We start from the raw sequence: 21631 nt of genomic DNA on the forward strand, positions 1-21631 counted from the left end.
AGAAGCATAAACCCTAGACTGTATTAGGATTTTATCTTTTCTATTTTTCACTTGAACGACTGGTTTCTCTCACTAAATTCAGTTAACTTTTGCTATGAATGAACTATTTTAATCTCCAATGCGTTCACATGTATAGATGGATAGTAGTTTTTGCATGATATGATAAACTACTTCAGAAATTTTAGAGTACAGTCTGTGTTGGGCACCTGCAATTAATAATCCTTGTCCTGTGATCGATTGCTTGAAGAAATCGACTGAAGAAGAAAGCTTGAAATTCTTTTGGATCTTAAAGGTATATTATTGTAGAATTATGCTAAATTGGGATTGCAATAAACAATGCTTAATTTTTTTTTAAAAATTGGACCCATGGATTGGATAATCTAATAGATTTTATAAACGTGATAGAGATTTAAATTCAAACATTTTTTATAGAAATTTTAATGTTTTACTAGTTTTTTTAATCTTTTGAATATATATTTAAATTAAATGAATTTAAATTAAGCTAATTTTCAAGTCTAAGTAAGTCCAATTTAGGTCAACTACTATTTACAAATGTAACATTATCCGTTGTTTGCAAAACATACTGAACAACCTTATCACAGGACCCTTTTATGCAACCCGACCCGAGAAACCACTCATATCCGGTAAGTAAACTGTCGCAATAAAGAAACGTCGTTTTCATCATTGGCGTGCTTCATTGTTTGGCTTAATCCAAACTCAACGCTTCCACCATATCCATAGTATGTGTTTGCAAATGTTTATTCACTGATCGTCACTCTTTCATTGACGACCACAAATGGCTGCTCAGGAAAGTGTTTTACTTGTGCTTCTGATGATTGTTGAATTTTCATGCCTATGGTTATCAATAGCATCATCAGCAGCAGCAGCTTCGACTTTCTTCAAACCGTTTAATGTCAGCTACGACCACAGGGCCATCATCATCGACGGCCGCCGCCGTTTGCTTGTCTCTGGCGGAATTCACTACCCTCGGGCTACTCCTCAGGTTCTCTGTAGCCTTTATGATTTGAGTCTTTTCTGTTCTTTTCGTTGATCAACAATGTATTGGCAGCTTAATTTTAACTTTTCTTTTTGTTTATTTCTTGCATGTTTAATCCCGAGAATAACACTTCGCAAATGTAAGATAATATTTTTAAAATATCTAGTTTGGCTGTTTGGTCTACATTTTATCAAGATAATTGTGCATCTGCAAGCAATACGCAACTTTATAGCTCAATGGTACATAGCATGCGCATTTCGCCGGAGTCTAACTCAGTAAAAAAAATTAGATTCGTATACATGTTTATGACATAAGGGTTAGTCCTCATTATACACTCCCTTTTGCTATATATTTTTGAGTGGGAAAACCCTATACTAAGAGGTTTCCCTTTGGTGCTACTCTAAGCAGGTTGAACAAGGCTCCCTTAATAAGATTAAACTAGGCCCCTTTCTATTCTTTTATCACATTATGTTCCTATTCAACTTCCCTGCTATGCTCTTGCTTCTTTATGTTGGTAAATATGGAACCAAATTTTAGCTGGATATTGGAGGTGTCTATACTTTATGGAGTGAAAATGTCCACAACATAATCAATCGTGCTCTGGATTTTGACTGGAGCTGTCTTATTTCATTTTGAGTATCATCCCTATCTCATTATATCCAATTATTCCTGGGTGGCTATTTGGCTTACTTTAGAATTACATGTAATTGAAAAGTACTACTATAGTTAAGTGTGATTTGTATGTACCAAATCTTGAAATAATTAACTCCATGTTTGGTCTTAAAGCTTCTTATAGCAATAGGGATGGTCAAAACACATTGAATGTGTCATGACTGTGGAATTCAGTTGAATTTGGGGAGTGGGACTGACTTCAAAGAAGTTCAAAGGACGATTTTTGTTGATCGTTGGTTTACTGTGGTTGGAAATTGGGATCTGGAAAGTAGTATAATGTTGAATCCATCATCTTACCAGGCCTTGAACCATGGAACTTGATCTGTTTCTGAGACCTGTCAAGCTGCAGTTGGTTGCCAATTTTTTATTTTATTTAATCTCCATTTCTTAGGGAGTTGGAAAGATTTTTTATAATTTTTGAAGTTGTTAAGTGTCAATTAGGACTCCAGGAGCTGCAGTTTGAGTTTAAGTCATTGATTTGAATGCCAACCCAACAAGGTGGCTTTAAGCCAGATATTGACTCTATTGTTGACAAGTATGTTTTCTGTGGTACATAGAAGCTAACTCTAGGGAATTAGTTGTTTATGTAGATCTCAGGAAGTCAGTCCCAATTGCAGGATGATTATCTAGACAGCAATATATCTGAAGTATGTTGTGAAGTACCTAAGTAAAAGAATTCCAAAGAAGCCTTCAAAATTAGCATTATTTTGGCTATAATGGGGTTGCAGTTCTAATAAGTGTGTTTACACAATCTCCTCTGCTTTTGATTTAATATCTCTGTGCTGGGATAGTGTTATGCTTTTCCTATTTATTTCACCTGTTACATTGGTTAAATTTACTTTGCTATTTTTACCCTTGTTTATTCTTTGCTTAAATTTTGGTTCGACGTCATTCATATGTTTGTTTAGTTGCATTATAAACTTTCTATGATGGTTGCTTCTAAGACCATCTTGTTATCTGTCTTAAATCCTTCACATGATGTCAGATGTGGCCTGATCTAATTGCAAAGAGTAAGGAAGGTGGGGCAGACGTGATTCAAACTTATGTGTTTTGGAATGCGCATGAACCAATCAGAGGACAGGTGCAAAATTTTATACCCACCTAATCTTTGATAGTAGCTTCCCTTGGTTGGGTAAAATTATTTTATTATACAAATGCGAAATATTAATTGTCTTTCTAACTTTTTGTTCAGTATAACTTTGAAGGGAGACATGATATTGTCAAATTTGTGAAGCTAGTGGGATCTAGTGGGCTTTATCTCCATCTTCGCATTGGTCCTTATGTATGCGCTGAGTGGAATTTTGGGTCTCACCTTCTTCTCCTTTTTAATCTTGCTAGTATATTATCTAAATGCATTGCATTCTAGAGATATGTTTTTTGTTATGTTTTCCAAGTATGCTGCATGATCAAGTGTAATGCATTAATTGTTCTTTTTGATGCTTGCTTGGTTCTTTCCACCTGAGTTTGTGGTATGTAGCTATTGCATATGGTACTGAAATTGCATAAGTGTGTAGCTAACCATGGCAAGCTAGCATCTCTGCCTTGCCACTCCTTTGGACATAAAATATTGAATGTTGTCCATTCTTTTAATCATAAATTATGAAAGTGTTGTATTTTGTTTCATTATTAAACTGTTAATATATATGGGGAAAAGAAACAAAATGGGTTAGTTGGGTTTGTAAGAAGTTTGTTTTGTTGTGGGATAATAACTGCTTAAATTAATAAGCATTCAAATGAAATGAAAATGTTTTTGATCTAACATTATAGAAATTTATAATATGATGCGAACATTTTTCATGAGGCAAAAAGTGAGTTACCCATACTATGTTGCTTTCACTTTATACAATTCTCATATATATGTTTTTTCAATTACAGAGGCTTCCCTGTATGGCTGCGTGATATCCCTGGCATAGAATTTCGAACAGACAATGCCCCTTTCAAGGTATAATGAACCAATAACATCTATACTCTATACTTGAAAATTAGATTGCTTTTTGGTTATTAATCTTGATGATAATTGTAATACCCAAAATTGAAGAAAATTCGATTTGGAATATTACTTATTCTATATAAAACTCTTAATAAAATTTTCTTCAACATTTTCTATATTTTTTAAAAGATATATCATTTCCATGAAAATAAAAAGTTCAACTCCAAATTCTTAAATGTTATCTACAGCCACATAAATCATACCTCCCAGAGTTACTAGAAGACTTCTTCTGCAAAAATGGTAGAGACCAGGAGTGAGCCATCAACTCCATACATAAAAACTGTTGGAATATATAATTCTCACATTAGGAAGAAAAATAAAATGAAAGGGTATATAATATATTGGGTATTTATGTTAGCCAAGAAGAGCACTTGAGGGGGAATGTTGGAATAAATAAGTCCTAAGTTGGGAAAAAAAATGAAAGGTTATATAATATATTGGGTATCCAAGTTAGATAGATTCAAGTCATTTTAACAATTGGAGCCCAAATATGTTAAAGCTCATAATTAATGATGCAAACTAAGATTTCTAATACAAACAAACATAGAGCTCCTAATAAAATTGGTTCATCAAAAACAAATCAATTTCGTGGCTTAAAGGAAATAAAAGTGACCTGTACAATATTAAACATTCTTAACATAGTTCATTCATCATCATATAGTAATTTTCTGTATGAAAAACAATTTGTTACAAATTACGTAAGTCTTCACTTAACCTTAAAATTAGGCAAAGTTTAAACTATGCCTTTATACATTCAAGGAGACACAATTATCCTTTTGTTGCTCTAACAATCATAAATCAGATTTAACAACATCGAAACTATATCTTAGCAGCATTGTTTAGCAGCCATAAAACTTCAAATTCCTGGGGCTAAAACATAAGAAACTCACCTAAACCTTAATGTGCATATGCAGGCCCCTCAATGAATAACCTATATTCCACGCTTTTAAATATTTTTTATACTCATCATAAATTCATGAAATTTTGACATAATTTAAGAAACAGTTTAAGAACTGAGTTCGATTTTCCCTTTAAAATGTTTAGCAAAATCAAAACATTAATACAGTCCAGAATTCAGACTCTTCACTGGATAGTCTTTGTTCCATGATTTTATGAAACCAATTTTATCACAGAATTGAAAACTGGGCTAATTTTGAAGAACATGAAAAATTTCTTAATATTGGCATATTCCTAATTGATGCAAAGGTAATAAATGCAGTAAATGGTGTAATAGAATACATTGGAAGCATTTCAACAAGCCAAATTTAGCCATTAATTTGAATCAACTTGGGTTAATTTATGATGTGATTTGATTGATGAACTAATAACTATCAAAGAATATATTATTTTAAGTACTTCTTTTCCCTCTCACTGAACAGACAGTTTTCTGTAAAATGCATGAAATATTATAAAGTCGTTGTGTGTGTTGAAACATATTTATTGGTGGATACATTGGAACTTAAATTCTTTTTTGGTTTTTCTTTGACACTGCTCAGAAATAGAGATGTTTTAAGTTTCCCTTGTTGGATGTGATCTTAATGTGATTTTCTTTGTGTGAACTAGATTGGTGAGTGTGTTTTGCATATGTGACCGGCAAGTTGAAATCTTTAAGTAAAAGGTCCAATTGCTGATTTTAAGCACGAATTTTTTCTATTTTAGAATTGAGGAATCTAATTTATTCTTGGCCAATTATTTTACTGTAGTTTTATTTTGAGTTTCAGTAGGCCAGCTTAACTTAAAATAATTCTTCATCATAGTGTTGCTTTTCACTTTGTTTTCTACTTTATTCAACTGGAAAATATGCAGTTAGTTTTTCATGTATATTAGCTCCTTGGGAAGTGTTTTATATTGGAAAAGCTGAAAGAATGTCCCTTGATTTTATGTTCCACAAGCTTCCCACTAAAGTTGTAAAGTCTGGATAGCCCCCTATTTTGAACTTGGTAGACTTCCAAGAAAGGTCATGGAACTTCTGGGTGTCAGGAAAAAAAGATAAATAGTGAGGTTATTTATGTGTTAATTTACTTTTTTTCACAAGATTCACCTTAAGTTTTTAGAAAAGTGAAATTGAACTTTGTGTTGGTGCTCAAAACAACTTGTTGATGCTTTAATATTTTCAGGAGGAAATGCAACGGTTCGTCGAGAAGATTGTGGATCTGATGCGAGAGGAAAAGCTGTTCTCCTGGCAAGGTGGTCCAATCATTATGTTGCAGGTTGTGAGAGAATCTTAATTTCACTTTGTGCATGACTGTTTTCAATGGGTTTACTATATTCGTGAGGTATATGGCTTGTTTGTAAAGGTGGGCTAATTAAAGGCTATGATAATTCCTATCGAATTTTATTGAACTTACACTGATGGCAATTTGCAGCTAGTGTCAAGCAAACTTTTTTTTTTTTGGGGGCTAGGAAACAAGTTGAACAACCCTAAAACCTAACCCTTGTAACAAAAAAGGACCAGTTGACCAACCCAAAACCCAAATCCTAAAAACCCAACTTTCATGCACATTTATACTTGCGAAGGGGTTACGTTATATGCAGTTTAAAAAACCACATTTAGGCTACAGAATAGGGATATGGTCTTTGGGTTTAATATGCTATTGGGACATGTTACTTGTTACTGGATATACCAGCCTTAGACACTTTTCTTTTTCAATATTTCTTGTGGCAAAAAGGCTTTTTTATTGGAATTAATTTTTGTCAGATTGAGAATGAATATGGAAACGTGGAAAGCTCTTTTGGCCAGCGAGGAAAGGACTATGTTAAATGGGCTGCTAATATGGCCCTTGGGCTTGGTGCTGGAGTTCCATGGGTGATGTGCCTGCAAACTGATGCTCCAGAAAATATCGTAAAGCCTAGCCTTGATTATCCGTGTTTATATTTCTTTCATATAGTGTTCGTGAATATTAAATTGCACTATAGAAAGTATAAAAACAATGTGAAAAGATGCTAGAAATTAATTGCACATTGGTTTCTTTAATACAAAATTTTATATAGTTTGATATTCTTATTGTCTAGAAGTACTTGGATTTAGAACTGTTAACTATCTATTTGCTTTTATTTACTTTTTCTCTGCACAGATAGATGCCTGTAATGGATACTATTGTGATGGTTACAAGCCAAACTCCTATAGCAAACCAATACTATGGACAGAGAATTGGGATGGATGGTATGATAGTGCATGATAATTCCACAGGTTTTTGTTTGTATCATCCTTTGTATTTATTTACAAATTTTAGTTTGTACTCTCTTTATGCTATGAGATGTGTTTGATCATAGAACATACTAAATCTCATTGGAGAATCTGAGGATTATCTTTTTAGACATGTAAACTTTACCATTAAGAATCAACTATTTACAAAATCATCAAGTATTGAAAAATATAGGTAAAATTTTGAGAGATGATGCCTGAAATGGTTTTTTTATCTGGAGATAGAGTTAGTTCTCAGATTTGAGTTGGATTTTTATGTGATTTAGTAATTGCAACTTTGGTTCTCGCAAATGAAATTATTTACTAAAGCAAAATGTTATATTATTTCCTCATGTATCCCGACCATATTTTGCATGTATTGTTAGTTATGCACATGTAAGTCCAAACAAAGATACCAGTTTTGGTTTTTGAGGTACCCAAAGTTTCCTTTGGTTTCTTGGAGGCATCTTATATCAGTGAAATAAAATTTAATGCAGTGGGCTTTTGAAAATTTCTTTCATCATAAAATGGTAAACACCACTGCTTTAGAAACAGACAATACAAATTTATTTTACATTGAATTTGTTTCGTTTTCATTTTTTTCTATTATTAAGAAATTTAAATGTTAAATGACTCTGATTGGTGCTTATTTCATCCTTTGATGAAGCATAATTTTACCTAAGTAAGAATTTCTCTTTCCTTCTCTCTTGCTTCATGAATTCTTAGCTCCGTGTTCTAATATCTCTTTAGGTGAATGAAATGTACTCAATATTTTGAGATGTATTAAATGTTGCCATGTTACTATCTGCAAACCTTCCTACTAATTTAAAATGATTTTTTTTTTCTAAAACTGAACTTAAGACTATTTGTTTCCCATTGACTCTTTTTCTTTTTAAATATTGTTGGAAGGACATGATCAATGAATTAGCTGTGAAATGTTATCCTGGGTTATTTATTGACTCCTGTTCAGAAAGCATTATTATTATTCTATATGGGCTACAAAATCAATTTATTTGGGTGAAATTTGAAGGTATACAACATGGGGTGGAAGATTGCCTCACAGGCCCTCTGAAGATCTTGCTTTCGCTGTTGCACGCTTTTATCAACGCGGAGGGAGCTTTATGAATTATTATATGGTACAATAAATAACTGAATTTTGAATGCTGATTTAGATTGAACAGGACATTCATGGTAGGATAGAATTTCACTTGGAAAATGGGATGGGAGTGGGACCTTGTTATTTTGCTTATGTGTGACTCTTTCCTGGTTTCTATTAAGTGTTTCAAAGATTCTGTCGATGTTTTCAATCAAAAGTGGTTGCAGCTACATCTTTCTTGTTTCTACAGTAGAGTATTGGTTATATAAAGTCATTAGTTAAAATATGAACTGAAAATGAGTTCATATGTGGTTTTTTCAACTTCTATAATTTTTATGATTGACAAGAACATGTTAAATAGGTAACATAATATTAAGTCAATATGTATTCCTCTTGTTAATGTTCACATCCTGCCTCCTGTCCTGATAAGCCTGATATATGGTTGCAGTATTTTGGTGGAACAAACTTTGGTCGGACTTCTGGGGGCCCATTCGATATTACAAGTTATGATTATGATGCTCCACTTGATGAATATGGTATGTTAAGCTGATCCTAATTTTTTTATAGTTGTTCCTCACTTAGAAACCGTTTTTGTTCTGGCACAAGATTTTATTATTTCTTCCAAGATTATGTGGCATAAGTGACTTGCCAAGATATATTCTGCTTCTTTAGGTTCAATCTTAGTGCTAAAATCCACATTGAAGACCAAGCTGAAGGAAACTAATGGATGTTCTGTATCCTTCAAATAGGTCTTCTGAGTCAGCCTAAATGGGGACATTTGAAGGATCTTCATGCTGCTATTAAGCTTTGTGAACCTGCTCTAGTTGCTGCTGATTCAGCCCAGTATATAAAATTGGGACCAAAGCAAGAGGTTTATAATAATCCTCAAGTTATTTACGGTTCTGGATTAACTTAATTATTGAATTTGCAGATTCCATTTGCTATATAATTTTAATCCCTATTGCAATTTAATATGGGAATTTCTTGTGAGAGTCAGTTGTTGTGGTTCATTTTATGGGAAACCAGATAGCTTTTTATAGTGTTCTACACATGGTTTGTTCTGTAATAAGACATTTCAATGGTCAACTTGTAACTTGTAAGGTAAATGAATTCTTTTATTTAAGTTTCAGAATTTTTCAGACTTTAAGTAATTGATTTTAATGCCACACAAAACCTGTTGTAATTGATTAAGTTTATCAGAATCATTACCTGCTTAATTTACAAGTTGGTGCTGACTTGGTGTTTGAATAATGAGAATATATGGTGCTGCTGTATTAAAGTAATCAAAATCTATTGTAGTTTTGGATTGGGAACTTAACCTTTGCATATGATATGTTGTTAATACCACATTATTAAATAATTTCTTTTCCTTGGAAATTTCAAGTGTTTTGTTCTAATTTAACCATTTTGATTGAATATGATGTTTTTAACTACATTCAGGCACATGTATACGGTGCAAATGCTTTTAGTGAAGGCTTGAACTCAACTCAGTTTGGAAGTCAAAGTGGCTGCTCTGCATTTCTTGCTAATATTGATGAACATAATTCAGCTTCTGTGAAATTTCTTGGTCAATCATATACTTTACCACCGTGGTCAGTGAGCATACTACCTGACTGCAAGAATACTGTTTTCAACACTGCTAAGGTTTGCTTCTGATTACATGACTCTAGTTGACATGGCACACTAATCTGTGTGTATAGTTGAGATGTAACTGCTTTTGCAGCAATAAAATGTTTAACCTAAATGCAAGACCTATTATAATACAACTCTAGCCATTACAACCATTTCAGAATTCTGCTGTCTATAATTCTTTTTCTTTTTCTTTTTGGCCATTTTCCCTCTATGTCAACTGATTATAGTTTTATTCTCATCTGATATTCTCTTCTTTTAGATACTTCCAAAAATTTTTTGAGGTGAATGCCTCTCTTTTTATTTAATTTATTTATCTTAGTAGCACAGCCTCGCGTATGCTCATTCTTGGTTTCAACAATTAATTTTCCACATATAATAGTAATCTTGGTTCCATTGGGCCATTGTTGTATATTTAACAGTAGAAAATGGTCTAGACAACCTTTAGGTCCTGGGGTTGCTTTTGAAGGGTTCTCTTTCTGCTTAGAGAAGTACAGAGTTATTAGTTTCAATTGATGTCTGGTCCTTTTCTTCTTCATCTTCTTCATTTTATTGTATTTATTTACTTATTTATTTTTGTGAACAGGTCAGCGCACAAACTTCCATCAAGACTGCAGAGCTTTCTTTGCCTCCTTCACATGATGTGTCTGTACTTAAAAAATCTGTGACCGATAGTAAAGTTTCTTTTGTCTCAAAAGCCTGGATGACTGTAAAAGAACCTATTAGCCTTTGGAGTGAGAACAACTTTACCATCCAAGGCATCTTGGAGCATTTGAATGTGACAAAAGACTCTTCTGATTATCTATGGTATATAACCAGGTACATAAACAGCAACTTTTGATCTGGCTACAACAGTATAAATTTGTGTGGAAAAAGAAATTTTATATGAATGGATATTTTTGTGGCAAAGCTGTGTTTCACCCATTGTGTGTCTACAATTGTTTGGTGAAGTGAATTTACATTGAGAACTAAGAATGACAATATCTGATTACTGAATCTGTGGAATAGATGAAAGAAATACTTATACCTGATGAAACATAGTGCTTGATACTATCTCTTGCATCCTTCTCTTCCACCCTTATGCTCTTGCACTTACTTCTCATTTCTTTTGCTTGTCACTATTAGTAGGGGAAAAAAGAATCTTATGTCTAGATTATGATGGTGAATTGCACAGCTAATTATTAGCTCTTTCCTTGCCTGATTGACCAAGATATCAAAATGTGTCATTTCAGGATTTCTTCTCAATTGTGATAGTTATTGAACTTGTAAATCATGCTTTCTGAAATTGTGTTCTATATGTATTATGATATATTGGTCAACACCTTAAAGAAATATCTAAAATCAAAATTTCCTTTTACGGTTTTGTCTTCTCATTGGGTAATGCCAGAAAGTTGCAGTTTCCATAAATGATACTGCTTCTGCCGTGTGGTACCTTTCTTGTCCGTTTGGCTAAGATCAGATAAGAATTACTTCTGGATAAAGGCACCTGTGACTGGTTACATACAGGTCTCTTGAGCAATGATCCTAATAATGATTTTTTTTCTTTTCATTTTCTTTCATTGTTCATTTCAGCGTTGGGTTTTATTCTTTATAGGGTGCTACTCTTGTATACTTACTGCATCTAAAGGATTGTGCTTCCTTTTCTCAGCTCATTTAAATTAATTATTATCACTCATTCAGAAAGAAGAAATTATTGTTTTTTCTTGTTTAATTAGTTATTACATGTTCTTTCTGTTCTCGAGTCAAAATATTTTAACTTTTTGTTTAGAAAATATAATGACGTAATATCCTTCTTTCTGACTTCAATATTAATGCCTGTATAATTTGTATGTGGTGCAGAATATATGTTTCTGACAATGACATATCATTTTGGGAGGAATACAATGTTAGTCCATCTTTGACAATAGATAGCATGCGTGATGTGTTGCGTGTATTCATTAATGGCCAGCTTACAGGTGATACATCTCTCTCTCCCTCTCTCCCCTTTTGTATTTAATTTTGATCTTGTAGATTTGTCTTTCCGTTGTGTTTTTATCTTTTCAATTCTTCAATTTGGCTTTTCTTTTCATTTCTTTGGGTTGTGAAGTTATGCAATAGTCAAACGTAAACAGGTACAACATAGACATGGATATTGATAATTACGTCTTTTTCCATGTATTTTTATTAGATGTTCAATTGAATGAAGCAGTTGTCTCATTATAACATAAGGAATTATAATTCTAGGTAAATGAAGCAGTTGTCTCATTATAATTTAATTTCCAATAAGAATTAAATTATCAGCTAACATAATAGTCATTCCTTATGTTGATTGGAGCCGAAGACAATTTCCCTTTATATGATTCATTTATGGATTCTTACTTATTGATAGTGTGTTTCAAATTGCATAACTAGCCTTTTTCTTTCTATTTTGTTTCTCTCTAAAGGCAGTGTGATTGGTCATTGGGTTAAGGTGGTGCAACCAGTTCAGTTTCAGCCAGGATACAATGATTTGATGTTGTTATCTCAGACTGTAAGCTTACAGGTAAAGCTTCAGTATGGTTTTATAATGGTATGGTAAATTGTCTCAAATGAGTTGCCTTACCTTGTAAAACTTGCTTGGATTCGTATTATGGTCTTGGGTTGAATTTGTGCCATTATGCTAAATTTAGTAACATAAAAAAGAAAGCATTGGTTAATCTCACCTCTTTTTCTGTGTATAATGTTTAATCAAAAGTTAGAAGATTACGGAAGACTGATGAGATGTATTCTCCATCTAAGAACTTGGCAACATTTAGTTGTAGCACGGACACTTTCTGAGTTTCTGACAGGAGGCATTAGGATATATAAAAAAAGGCTCCCCATGTGGGCAATTGTCTCATCCATGATGTGGAGTAAAGGTAAATTAAGAATGTTAATGTAGCATCCAAGAAGTAGGTTGAGTGGCAAATGAAAGGGATGTCAAGTATGAGAGCATTAGTTCAAGTCTCACTATTGACATATCAAAATCAAACCTTTGACGTACTTGATGTAATAGTTATGGAGTCGATCATTAAACGAAAGGTTTCACCTACTTGGTGTAATCAGTTCAACTTTGAAGGGGCAATCTTACTCAAGAAAGGTTTCCTATTTACTAGAAAAAAAAAAAAAAGAATGGTAATGTTAATGATCTTACTATGACAAGGAAAGATAAATAAGTTTAAATTTAATAAATAAATTTAATTTTGCTACAGTAACAAACTGAACTCGAGCTCAGTTGGGCTTGAATCCAGTCCTACCTTCTGTCCTCTCACTCTCTTTTTCTTGTGGGAAACATAAACCTTAGCTCTAACACTGTCATCTAGGCTCTTAATTGAAATGAAACTAATTTTCTTTGTTTCTTTCTGAAGTTTGTTGTTTCTTGGCTGTTCTCCTTACGCATCCAACCTATGTACTTCTTTTATGCTTTTCCTCTCAATCCTTTTTTCCTTTTTCTGATTAATATTGGCTGCTCTCAAAAACTTTCTCTTTCAGCTATAGATTAATATGATGTTTAGCCTCCTTCTTTCTCCTTAAGTTTCTTGATTTTTGTCTAGGAACATGAACAATTATGTTGAATGGAACTTTAAGATAGACTCTTATAATTAGTGATTTTTTTCATTGACTCCAGTAGGGAGTTGGAGATGGTGATTTTCCTTTTTAATGTTATTCCAAAAGGGAATGCTCATTACTTATACAACAATTGCTTCATGCTTTTTCAATTGTTGCTGCAGAATTATGGGGCCTTCCTTGAGAGAGATGGGGCAGGTTTTAGAGGCCAAATTAAGCTTACTGGATTTAAAAATGGGGATATAGACCTCTCAAAGTTATTATGGACCTACCAGGTATACAATCAATAATCACAGCAGAGTATTTCTAAGCTTAGTTTTCGAATGTATCTTTTCCATGTATAACTGGCCTTTAGTATATTATGCATCTTAACCAATTACTTGCTAGCCTTAATGAATTGGTCCTTGTCTGCAGTGTCATTGATGCATTAGCAGCTTTCTTGCCAGGTTCAAATTATAAGACTGTAGATCAAAAGAGCTTTTGTCACAGCTTCTTTTCAGAATGTCTAAATGCCGTATTAAACAATTTAAGGCATTTGGGCATCTAATTATGATTTCCCCTCTTGCTTATGTGCTGATTACTTTGTGCTGACTTAATCTCTGAATCTTGGGGTCTTCCTGAATGTTAAGTGGGAAGTTTGTTGCAGTTTAGGCAGTACTAGGCTCTGGATTTTTATTTCACCAAAAGTAACAAAATAATTGCAATTGCGCCAGTATTTTGGAAAATTTGCTCCGAGTCAAATTGTTTTCCCTAACATCTTGATTTAATCAGCACTTAGTATAAGAAAAATATTTTACATTTGCTTGTATGTTTTACATCTGCTTAGTATTTTTTTTCTTCCCTGAACTGCACTTTTTAGCTTCATGGGTTTAATCATATCAGGAATCACGTTGATACATAATCTGGTTTATGCTAGTATTTGTGGGTACATCCTTTTTGACATGTTTCAAGATACAAATAGTCTGTGATTGCATTACAAGTCATCTAAACTGTTAAAGCTACTTGTAATTAGATGGAAGCATGTTGATTTTGTATCAAGTTGGAAAAAAGGTTCATATGCTTGCTCAGTATGTATCCTCAAGTCAAATTTCTGCCACTGCTTTATGACATTAAACCGTATGTGAATTGTATTGATGGTATAGTTTTGTTGATATTACCTTGTGATGGCTTCTTCATGTTGAGTTTATCTCTTTGATTCTTACTCAGTATTATTATGTGTATCACATTCAACACTTGCCACAATATCATTTTTCTTTCTCCTAAAGGTTATTCAAATCACACAGTAATTTCTCAATTGTTTTCTTCCTAATTTCAGATCGGACTTAAGGGTGAATACCAGAAGATATACAGTATGGAAGAGAATGAAAAGGCAGATTGGACTAATCTCTCACCTGCTGCTATTCCATCCACCTTTACCTGGTACAAGGTAAATCTACTATTTTGGAGAGAGAAAGATGAATTATATCTAGTGTTGGTTAGATTTTATCAACTCTAATTTTTTCTGGCAGAAGATTGGATGGGTGGTCATCATTTTTAAATGATCATAACTCCTAGAAAATCATTATCTTTCAACATTGCTCTTAAAATATATATATTTTAGTCTAAAGATGGTATCTCTATGGATAGGGCTTATGGTTTGAATTTGTTCCTTTCCTGTTTTTTGAAATTATAATGTCTTTTTTTTTTTTTTTTGGTGATTATTTATAGTGTCATCATTAAGTCAAATGATTGCTTCACATTTATAACTTCAAATGCCATCATTTTTGTATGTTAACTTGAGTGCATATTTAGTCGGACTAGTGCTGTTATTCCGTCCTTGAAAGCAAGATCCAGTATATGGTTCATCCAAGAAGTAAAAAGATTTTATAAAAGTAGGTCATATGTAATCTAATTGTTTTGTTTTAAGAAAATGCCAGATCTCATCGCATTTGCCTTAATTTACATTATGCAAGGAGGCCTTCCATGTGCTGCTTCTTGTTATTGAAACAATAAATAAACTAATTACATCTACTGATTTTAGAGAAATTAAAGGTCTAACTTTCCACTGAAAAGAATTATACATCTAATAGTGAGTTATAAATTTTTTTCATATTCATAATGCATGAATTTTTTTGAATTTTGCATTTTCCCTGTGCAGACCAAAGATCAGCTTCTAGTCACTCACTTTTGATTGTAGGGTTTGTGAATTGAGTGACTAAATTCTTACTTCTGGTCCACGTCAAATATGCCAAGATGTTCGCATTAAAGAATGACTAACATACACATACACACTCTCTCACACACACACAAAGACAAACAAACAGACATGCTTGCACACATAATTTTTTGAATTCAGTTTTCTGCATCATTTAATAACTAACCAATAAATGGTTGAAAAATAGATATGGAAGATGTGCTTAATGCCAACTCATCAACAATTTCAACTATTGAACTGCATTAGATGGAGGGTTATTATATGGTGTAAAAAATCTAGTAACAATATATATATATATATATATAGATATATATTTATTTATTTATTTATTTATTTTATGCAATGTCAAGCATGCTTGCTTCCTTGTGGCTTATGTCCAATGTTATTATTCCATGGTTATAAATTTTAGAGAAATTTTACTGACAAGTACCCTATTTTACCAAATTGTTAGACATACTTTGATGCTCCTGATGGTGTAGACCCAGTTGTTCTTGATTTGGGAAGCATGGGAAAAGGCCAGGCCTGGGTCAACGGCGAACATATAGGGAGATACTGGACACTGGTTGCCCCGAGAGGTGGATGTCTTCCATGTGATTATCGTGGGGCCTACAATCCCGATAAGTGTGTTACAAACTGCGGAAAACCTACCCAAGTGTGGTATTCTTCCAACCTAAAGCATTAAAAAATAAACAGAAAGTAGCTAATACTTTGTTTAAGCTCATGTGGAAATGCTGAGTACTTGTAAGGATGTGCATCAAATGTATGCTTTCCTATGTTATGAAACTACACCATGCATTTTAGGTTGGATAATTGTTTTGAACTAGCCTAATATGTGTATTATTGATCAATGTCCAGGTACCACATACCACGGTCATGGTTGCAGAAATCAGATAATTTGCTTGTCATTTTTGAGGAAACAGGAGGGAATCCATTTGAGATTTCAGTCAAGTTACGTTCAGCAGGAGTTGTATGCGCTCAAGTGTCGGAGTCCCACTATCCACCTGCCCAGAAGTGGTCCCCTTCAGATTTTGTCAATGAGAAAGCATCAATGATTGATATGACACCAGAAATGCATCTGCAATGTGAAGATGGGCATATTATCTCCTCCATTGAATTTGCTAGCTATGGCTCACCTCATGGTAGCTGCCAGAGATTTTCTAGAGGCAACTGCCATGCACCCAAATCACTGTCGTTGGTGTCTGAGGTACATGTGGTTTTACATATTGTATTGGCTATTTATTTGCATTATGTATGATCATAATTGTATGATTATGCATACATTATAGCTGATTCATGGTCAAAAAATTGTTCTGATTTGCTTAAATTGGAAGTTTAACACCTGACAATGTTTTATGACGTAATTGGATGTTAATGTTTTTATAAAATTATTTAAATATCTCCATTTAGAGTAGATCAAAGGGTCACAGTTTAGATGCCTGGTCTTCTAGATGATTGCAACTTGAAATGCCATAACAGCCTACAATAATACATCATTAGGGCTGTCATCTTTTTCATTCATAGAACGTACTTGCAAATCATCCTTTTGATGCAATACTGGTAATTCCTCTGCTTCTTTTATATTTCCATACAATGTGGCTCCAATTCGTGCTCTGTTTGTCCTTCGCAACGATTTAAAAACCAGTAAAACTGATTATGCAGCCCAAGATTTGGTCCCACAACTGAATTTCTGATCATATCATTCATTAACAGTGTTATAGTTTTATGTTCATATCAAAGAAAAGCTCCAGGACTAGGATTTGTGTCTGTTTGCCTTAACTGTAATGGTATGGGTGGTTTTTTTCTGGCAACATCATTCTTTCTAGACTCTCAGCTTATCCATTCTTTCTCTTGCAGACTTGCCGAGGAAGAAATAGCTGCACTCTTGGTATTTCGAATGCTTTATTTGGAGGTGATCCATGCAGGGGCATTGTGAAGACATTGGCTGTTCAAGCCAGATGCACTCCATCAAATTTTGGTTTTGCTCAGCTTTGAAGTAACAAGCAGCCAATGCAATGTACACATAGGTTCAACTATGGTGCACTGAAAACGTCTTCAGTATATGATTACTCTGTGAATGTGTTCATAAATAAGTCTGCCGCTAACGGCAGATTTTGTGGATACTGAGAAGTTCTATCGCTAAGTAGAGTTCTTCTCAGTACTGCAGGATGGAATGTCTATTCACATCTTTGAACGATTAACGATCATGTGGTATGCCTAGTTGTTGTTATGCTATGCTCAGTTGTTATATTATAGTTATCCGTTGATCATGATTGTCCGAATGGGCTCAAATGAGATTATACTTTCTGGATGGAGATTTTGCATTGAGCAATATTATGTGTATCTATTTTTGGTACACAATTCATGTACACAGTTATGTATCATCATGTAATTAAGTAATTTTAAAACATGTGTCATCATATAATAAAAAAACATTCAATTACATGATAACACCTCATCTGTGTACATAAATTGTATATCAAAAATGGGTATACATAGTTTTATTGTTTTGCATTTAGGGAAGTACCATATAACAGAAGTGTTAGAACAAAGGTGAAGAAAAATCAAATTACATTCTTAACCTTAAGATCTTGGTAAGGGTAGTTATTGATATGATAATTGATTCTCTCCTGTCATAACACATGGCATAGTCATCCAACCTAATTTAATTCAGTTATATTTAATTTTAAATAGTTCCAACCCAAGGTATAACGAACTCCCAAATTCCCACCCACTAACTTTGAAAAAACCAAACACTCATCCACAATCAAATTTTCGTTAAAAATTTCAATTTAGCAAAAAATTTAAGTTTTACCACATTTTTCTCTTATATTTAAAAACTTATATTTTTCCCCCAACTCAAGGTTTGAAAAGTGATAAAAACCCCCTCTAGAGTTTGTTTTTCTTTCTCCGGCATCGATTTCTCTTTCCCCTGTCATCGGTCGTTCTCCCTTCCCCTCTTATCTCTCCTCCAGTCTCTCTCTATAGCCTCTTCGGTCGTCTTCGACCAGAGGCAAAAACGATCAATCTTTGTCTAAAATGAAGACGATGAGTTTCGTCCCAACGAAGACGATTTCGTCTTCATCTTCGTGTTCGGTTGAAAACGACTTGAGAGGCTAGGTAGAGAGACCGGAGGAGAGGCAAGGGAGAAGGGAGGATGGTCGATGGTCAGGGAAGAAGAAATCGACAACAGAGGAAGAGGAACAAACCCTAGTGGATTTTTGTCACTTTTCAAACCTTGGGTTGGGGGGAAAATGTAAGTTTTTAAATATAAGGGAGAAAAATATGATAAACTTTAATTTTTTGTTAAATGGCGATTTCACCCCTAATGTTAATTGAAATTTTTAACGAAAATTTGATTATGGGTGGGTGTTTGGGTTTTTCAAAGTTGGTGGGTGGAAATTTGGACATTCACTATACCTTCTGTGGGAATAAGTCTTTTGACCTTTTAAATAATACACTATTATAACACATAAGATTGGCTTACAAGAATAATGCGTAATTTTTTTTTTAACAAAAAATCTCGTACAGACTAAACTATTACGTAGTATTTATCAAACTACAAAAAACATTTTTGAATGCACACATCTATCTTTTTTTTGAAAAAAGAAAATTAAAGGTTACATTGATAAAATAATATTAAAGCACTTTTTCTATTTTTGTATGTAAAAGTCCAACGGTTGTAGAATTGCATTGATTATCAACTCGATAAAGAAGATAATCTAGTCTAATCAACAGTTAGATCAGTTGATAGATAATTAAATCAGTTAATTGTTTAAAAATAATATAAAAAATTTTGTATAATTATTATTAAATATATAATTTGATTTATTTCATATTAAAATAAGTTTAGGTTAATGGTATATATGTTCAAATATGGTAAATAAGGTCTTAGTTCAAATTTTTATAATAAATTTTAAAAAAATCAATTTTTTATATTGATCGAGTGAAACCCAATTTTATACATGATCCAATCAATTTAGCTAATAATTAACAGTTCAATCAGTTAAACCAGTTGATCTAAATTAGTCAAATCCAATTTTAAAACTAACGTGTAAAACTACTCAAAAACACAGAGAATAAATATTGTTAAAATATATTTTCCTTTTAAATTTCCCTCATTAAATTCAGATCTCAAAAAGTATATCATATACAACCGTAAGTATATTTAATTCGATTCCTAATTAAAGTTAAACTGTTAACAGGAAACATATATTAATGCCACCGAAAATCACTCCACCATGTGTATCTATAAAACTCTGAAGAACAAAACCCTAATTTTCAATCATAGAGTTTGATGAAAGAAACCCTTGTTGATGACAGTGTTCGGCCAAGTAAAGGAAAACATATAATGAAAGCTGAAGCTTATATCAGAGAAGTGCAATGCAGATTTGAGGGAAAAGGTGATACATATGACAAGTTTCGAATGCTATTGAGTGGCTTCAGAGAAAAACAATTTGATGTTGCAGGTGTTGCAGGGAGAATTATGGAGTTGTTTGATGGGCATCCTGATCTGATTTCTAAGTTCGAGTGCTTCATGCGTCGAGACCACAACGACGACGAAGAAGATGATGAAGATAATGATAGTGAGAGGACTCCAGAAGAATTTCCTGTTGCTGTTCGAAAAGCCATTGAATTCGTGAATAAGGTGAAGAAGCGTTTTCGGAAAGAGGAACATGTCTATAGGGCTTTCCTACTGATTATGAGTCAAATTCAAGATGGATTTTCAGTACAAAAGCGCCACATCAATGAAGTTGCAGCTCTTTTCCAGGGCCATCCTGATTTGCTTGATGGGTTCAGTCGGATCGTAATGGAATCAATAGACACAAAATCAAGTTTATTGAAGGAAAACAAACAGCAGAAACATACGGCAAAGCCTGTTCATGAGCTGGACCTTTCTAAATCCCAGCAAGTTTCGCCCAGCTACTGGCTTTTGCCGGAGAGTTTTCCGATGCCATTGGTAAGCAACAGATCGGAGATTGGTGATCAAGTTTTGAATGATAGGTTGGTATGTATGAATACAAATAGTGTGGATTCCTATTCTAAGCAAAGGCATAGAACAAAGGAGGAGGAAATCCTCTTGAGATGCGAAGACGATAGATTTGAGATGGATTTGTTGCTGAAATATGTAACTTCAGCTTCTGAGAGGGTGCAAGACTTATTGATCAAAATCCATCAGAACAAAATCCAGACTGCAACAATAAAGATTAAAGATTACTTGACTCGCTTTGATTTAAGATGCATAGAACGTTTGTATGGTGAACATGGGCTCGAGATGGTAAAACTGTTGCATAACAGTCCAGTTTTTGCATTGCAAGTCATCTTGCCACGCCTCATTCAGAAAAGAGAAGAGTTGAAAATGTGTCTTTCGGATTTTGACAAGGTTTGCCATCAGGTGTACGCCAAGAACCAGTTCAGATTGCAAGAAAAGCAACATGACCTGTTGAAGAACATGAGCACAGAAGCTGTAGTGACTGATTTCCAAGACAATGAAGAGAAAGTGCCGAAGAAATATGATGAGACAATGCATAAAGAGGATGAAGAGACCATGAAAGAAACTGGAAATGAGCAATCTGATGACAAGAAGCAATGAGATTCATAAATCATGTCACACAATGATTTAAATCCTCTTGGCTTCAGGCAAAGTTAGGGTTGTAGCCTTTAGGTTTAAGTTCTAAAGTTTAGGTTCAATTACTAGCTAGATGTGGTCATAAATTTAATTGTTAGATATATGTCAAATTATACAAGTTATAGTTCAACCAATTACAATTAAGTTATATCAATAAACAATGTCAATCAAGGCTACTTTTATGTGTCCTCTAGATACGATTAAAATGACAACGGACATTTCACCCGTATTGATTGAATAATAAATTTATAACCATTATATAAAATAAATTAAGGTGTCATAATCATGATAGAGAAATTTTTTATTGTCGAGACTTGAATCCAATCTTTTTTTTTGAAAATTTTAATATTTCATTAATTTTATTAACCTTTAAAGTCGATGATTAAATTAAAATATTACTTTTTTTCTCAAATTAGAGAAAAATATTGTTATTTAAAAACTATATATACTGATGTTCATCTGCTTAAAATTTTGTTAAAGACACTTAAATCAAATCCTATCCTATGCCACATTCATATATAATCTTTTGAGTAATTTGGCATGTTATGGATTAGTGGATATGAAAATGATTGATCTTGGCATAGTGAGACGAGACTGTAACATGAACTGATGAAGTAGGATTCAATATGCTAGTGTTAATGAATTATGGACTGAATGATTATGCATATGTACCATGCTT

The 21631-nt window shown here is 33.4% G+C and overlaps 2 protein-coding genes across 2 annotated transcripts; both read left to right on the top strand.

Moving 5' to 3' along the window:
- The first annotated feature begins 645 nt into the window (after positions 1-645).
- Positions 646-17593, top strand: LOC123221675 (beta-galactosidase 9-like). Its single transcript, XM_044644560.1, has 19 exons — positions 646-1003; positions 2655-2750; positions 2862-2974; positions 3545-3611; positions 5777-5869; positions 6358-6501; positions 6734-6822; positions 7874-7979; positions 8388-8475; positions 8689-8810; positions 9380-9583; positions 10155-10387; positions 11408-11523; positions 11992-12089; positions 13297-13407; positions 14448-14558; positions 15778-15983; positions 16182-16530; positions 17181-17593. The coding sequence occupies exons 1-19, from the start codon at positions 797-799 to the stop codon at positions 17316-17318; spliced, it is 2691 nt and encodes an 896-aa protein (XP_044500495.1). The 5' UTR covers positions 646-796; the 3' UTR covers positions 17319-17593.
- A 2081-nt stretch (positions 17594-19674) lies between these two features.
- On the top strand, positions 19675-20916 carry LOC123221523 (paired amphipathic helix protein Sin3-like 1). Its single transcript, XM_044644357.1, has one exon. It carries the CDS (start codon positions 19675-19677, stop codon positions 20914-20916), a length of 1242 nt encoding a protein of 413 aa, XP_044500292.1.
- The last annotated feature ends 715 nt before the right edge of the window (positions 20917-21631 follow it).

This window comes from Mangifera indica, chromosome 7, assembly GCF_011075055.1.
Source record: "Mangifera indica cultivar Alphonso chromosome 7, CATAS_Mindica_2.1, whole genome shotgun sequence".
Taxonomy (NCBI): Eukaryota; Viridiplantae; Streptophyta; class Magnoliopsida; order Sapindales; family Anacardiaceae; genus Mangifera; species Mangifera indica.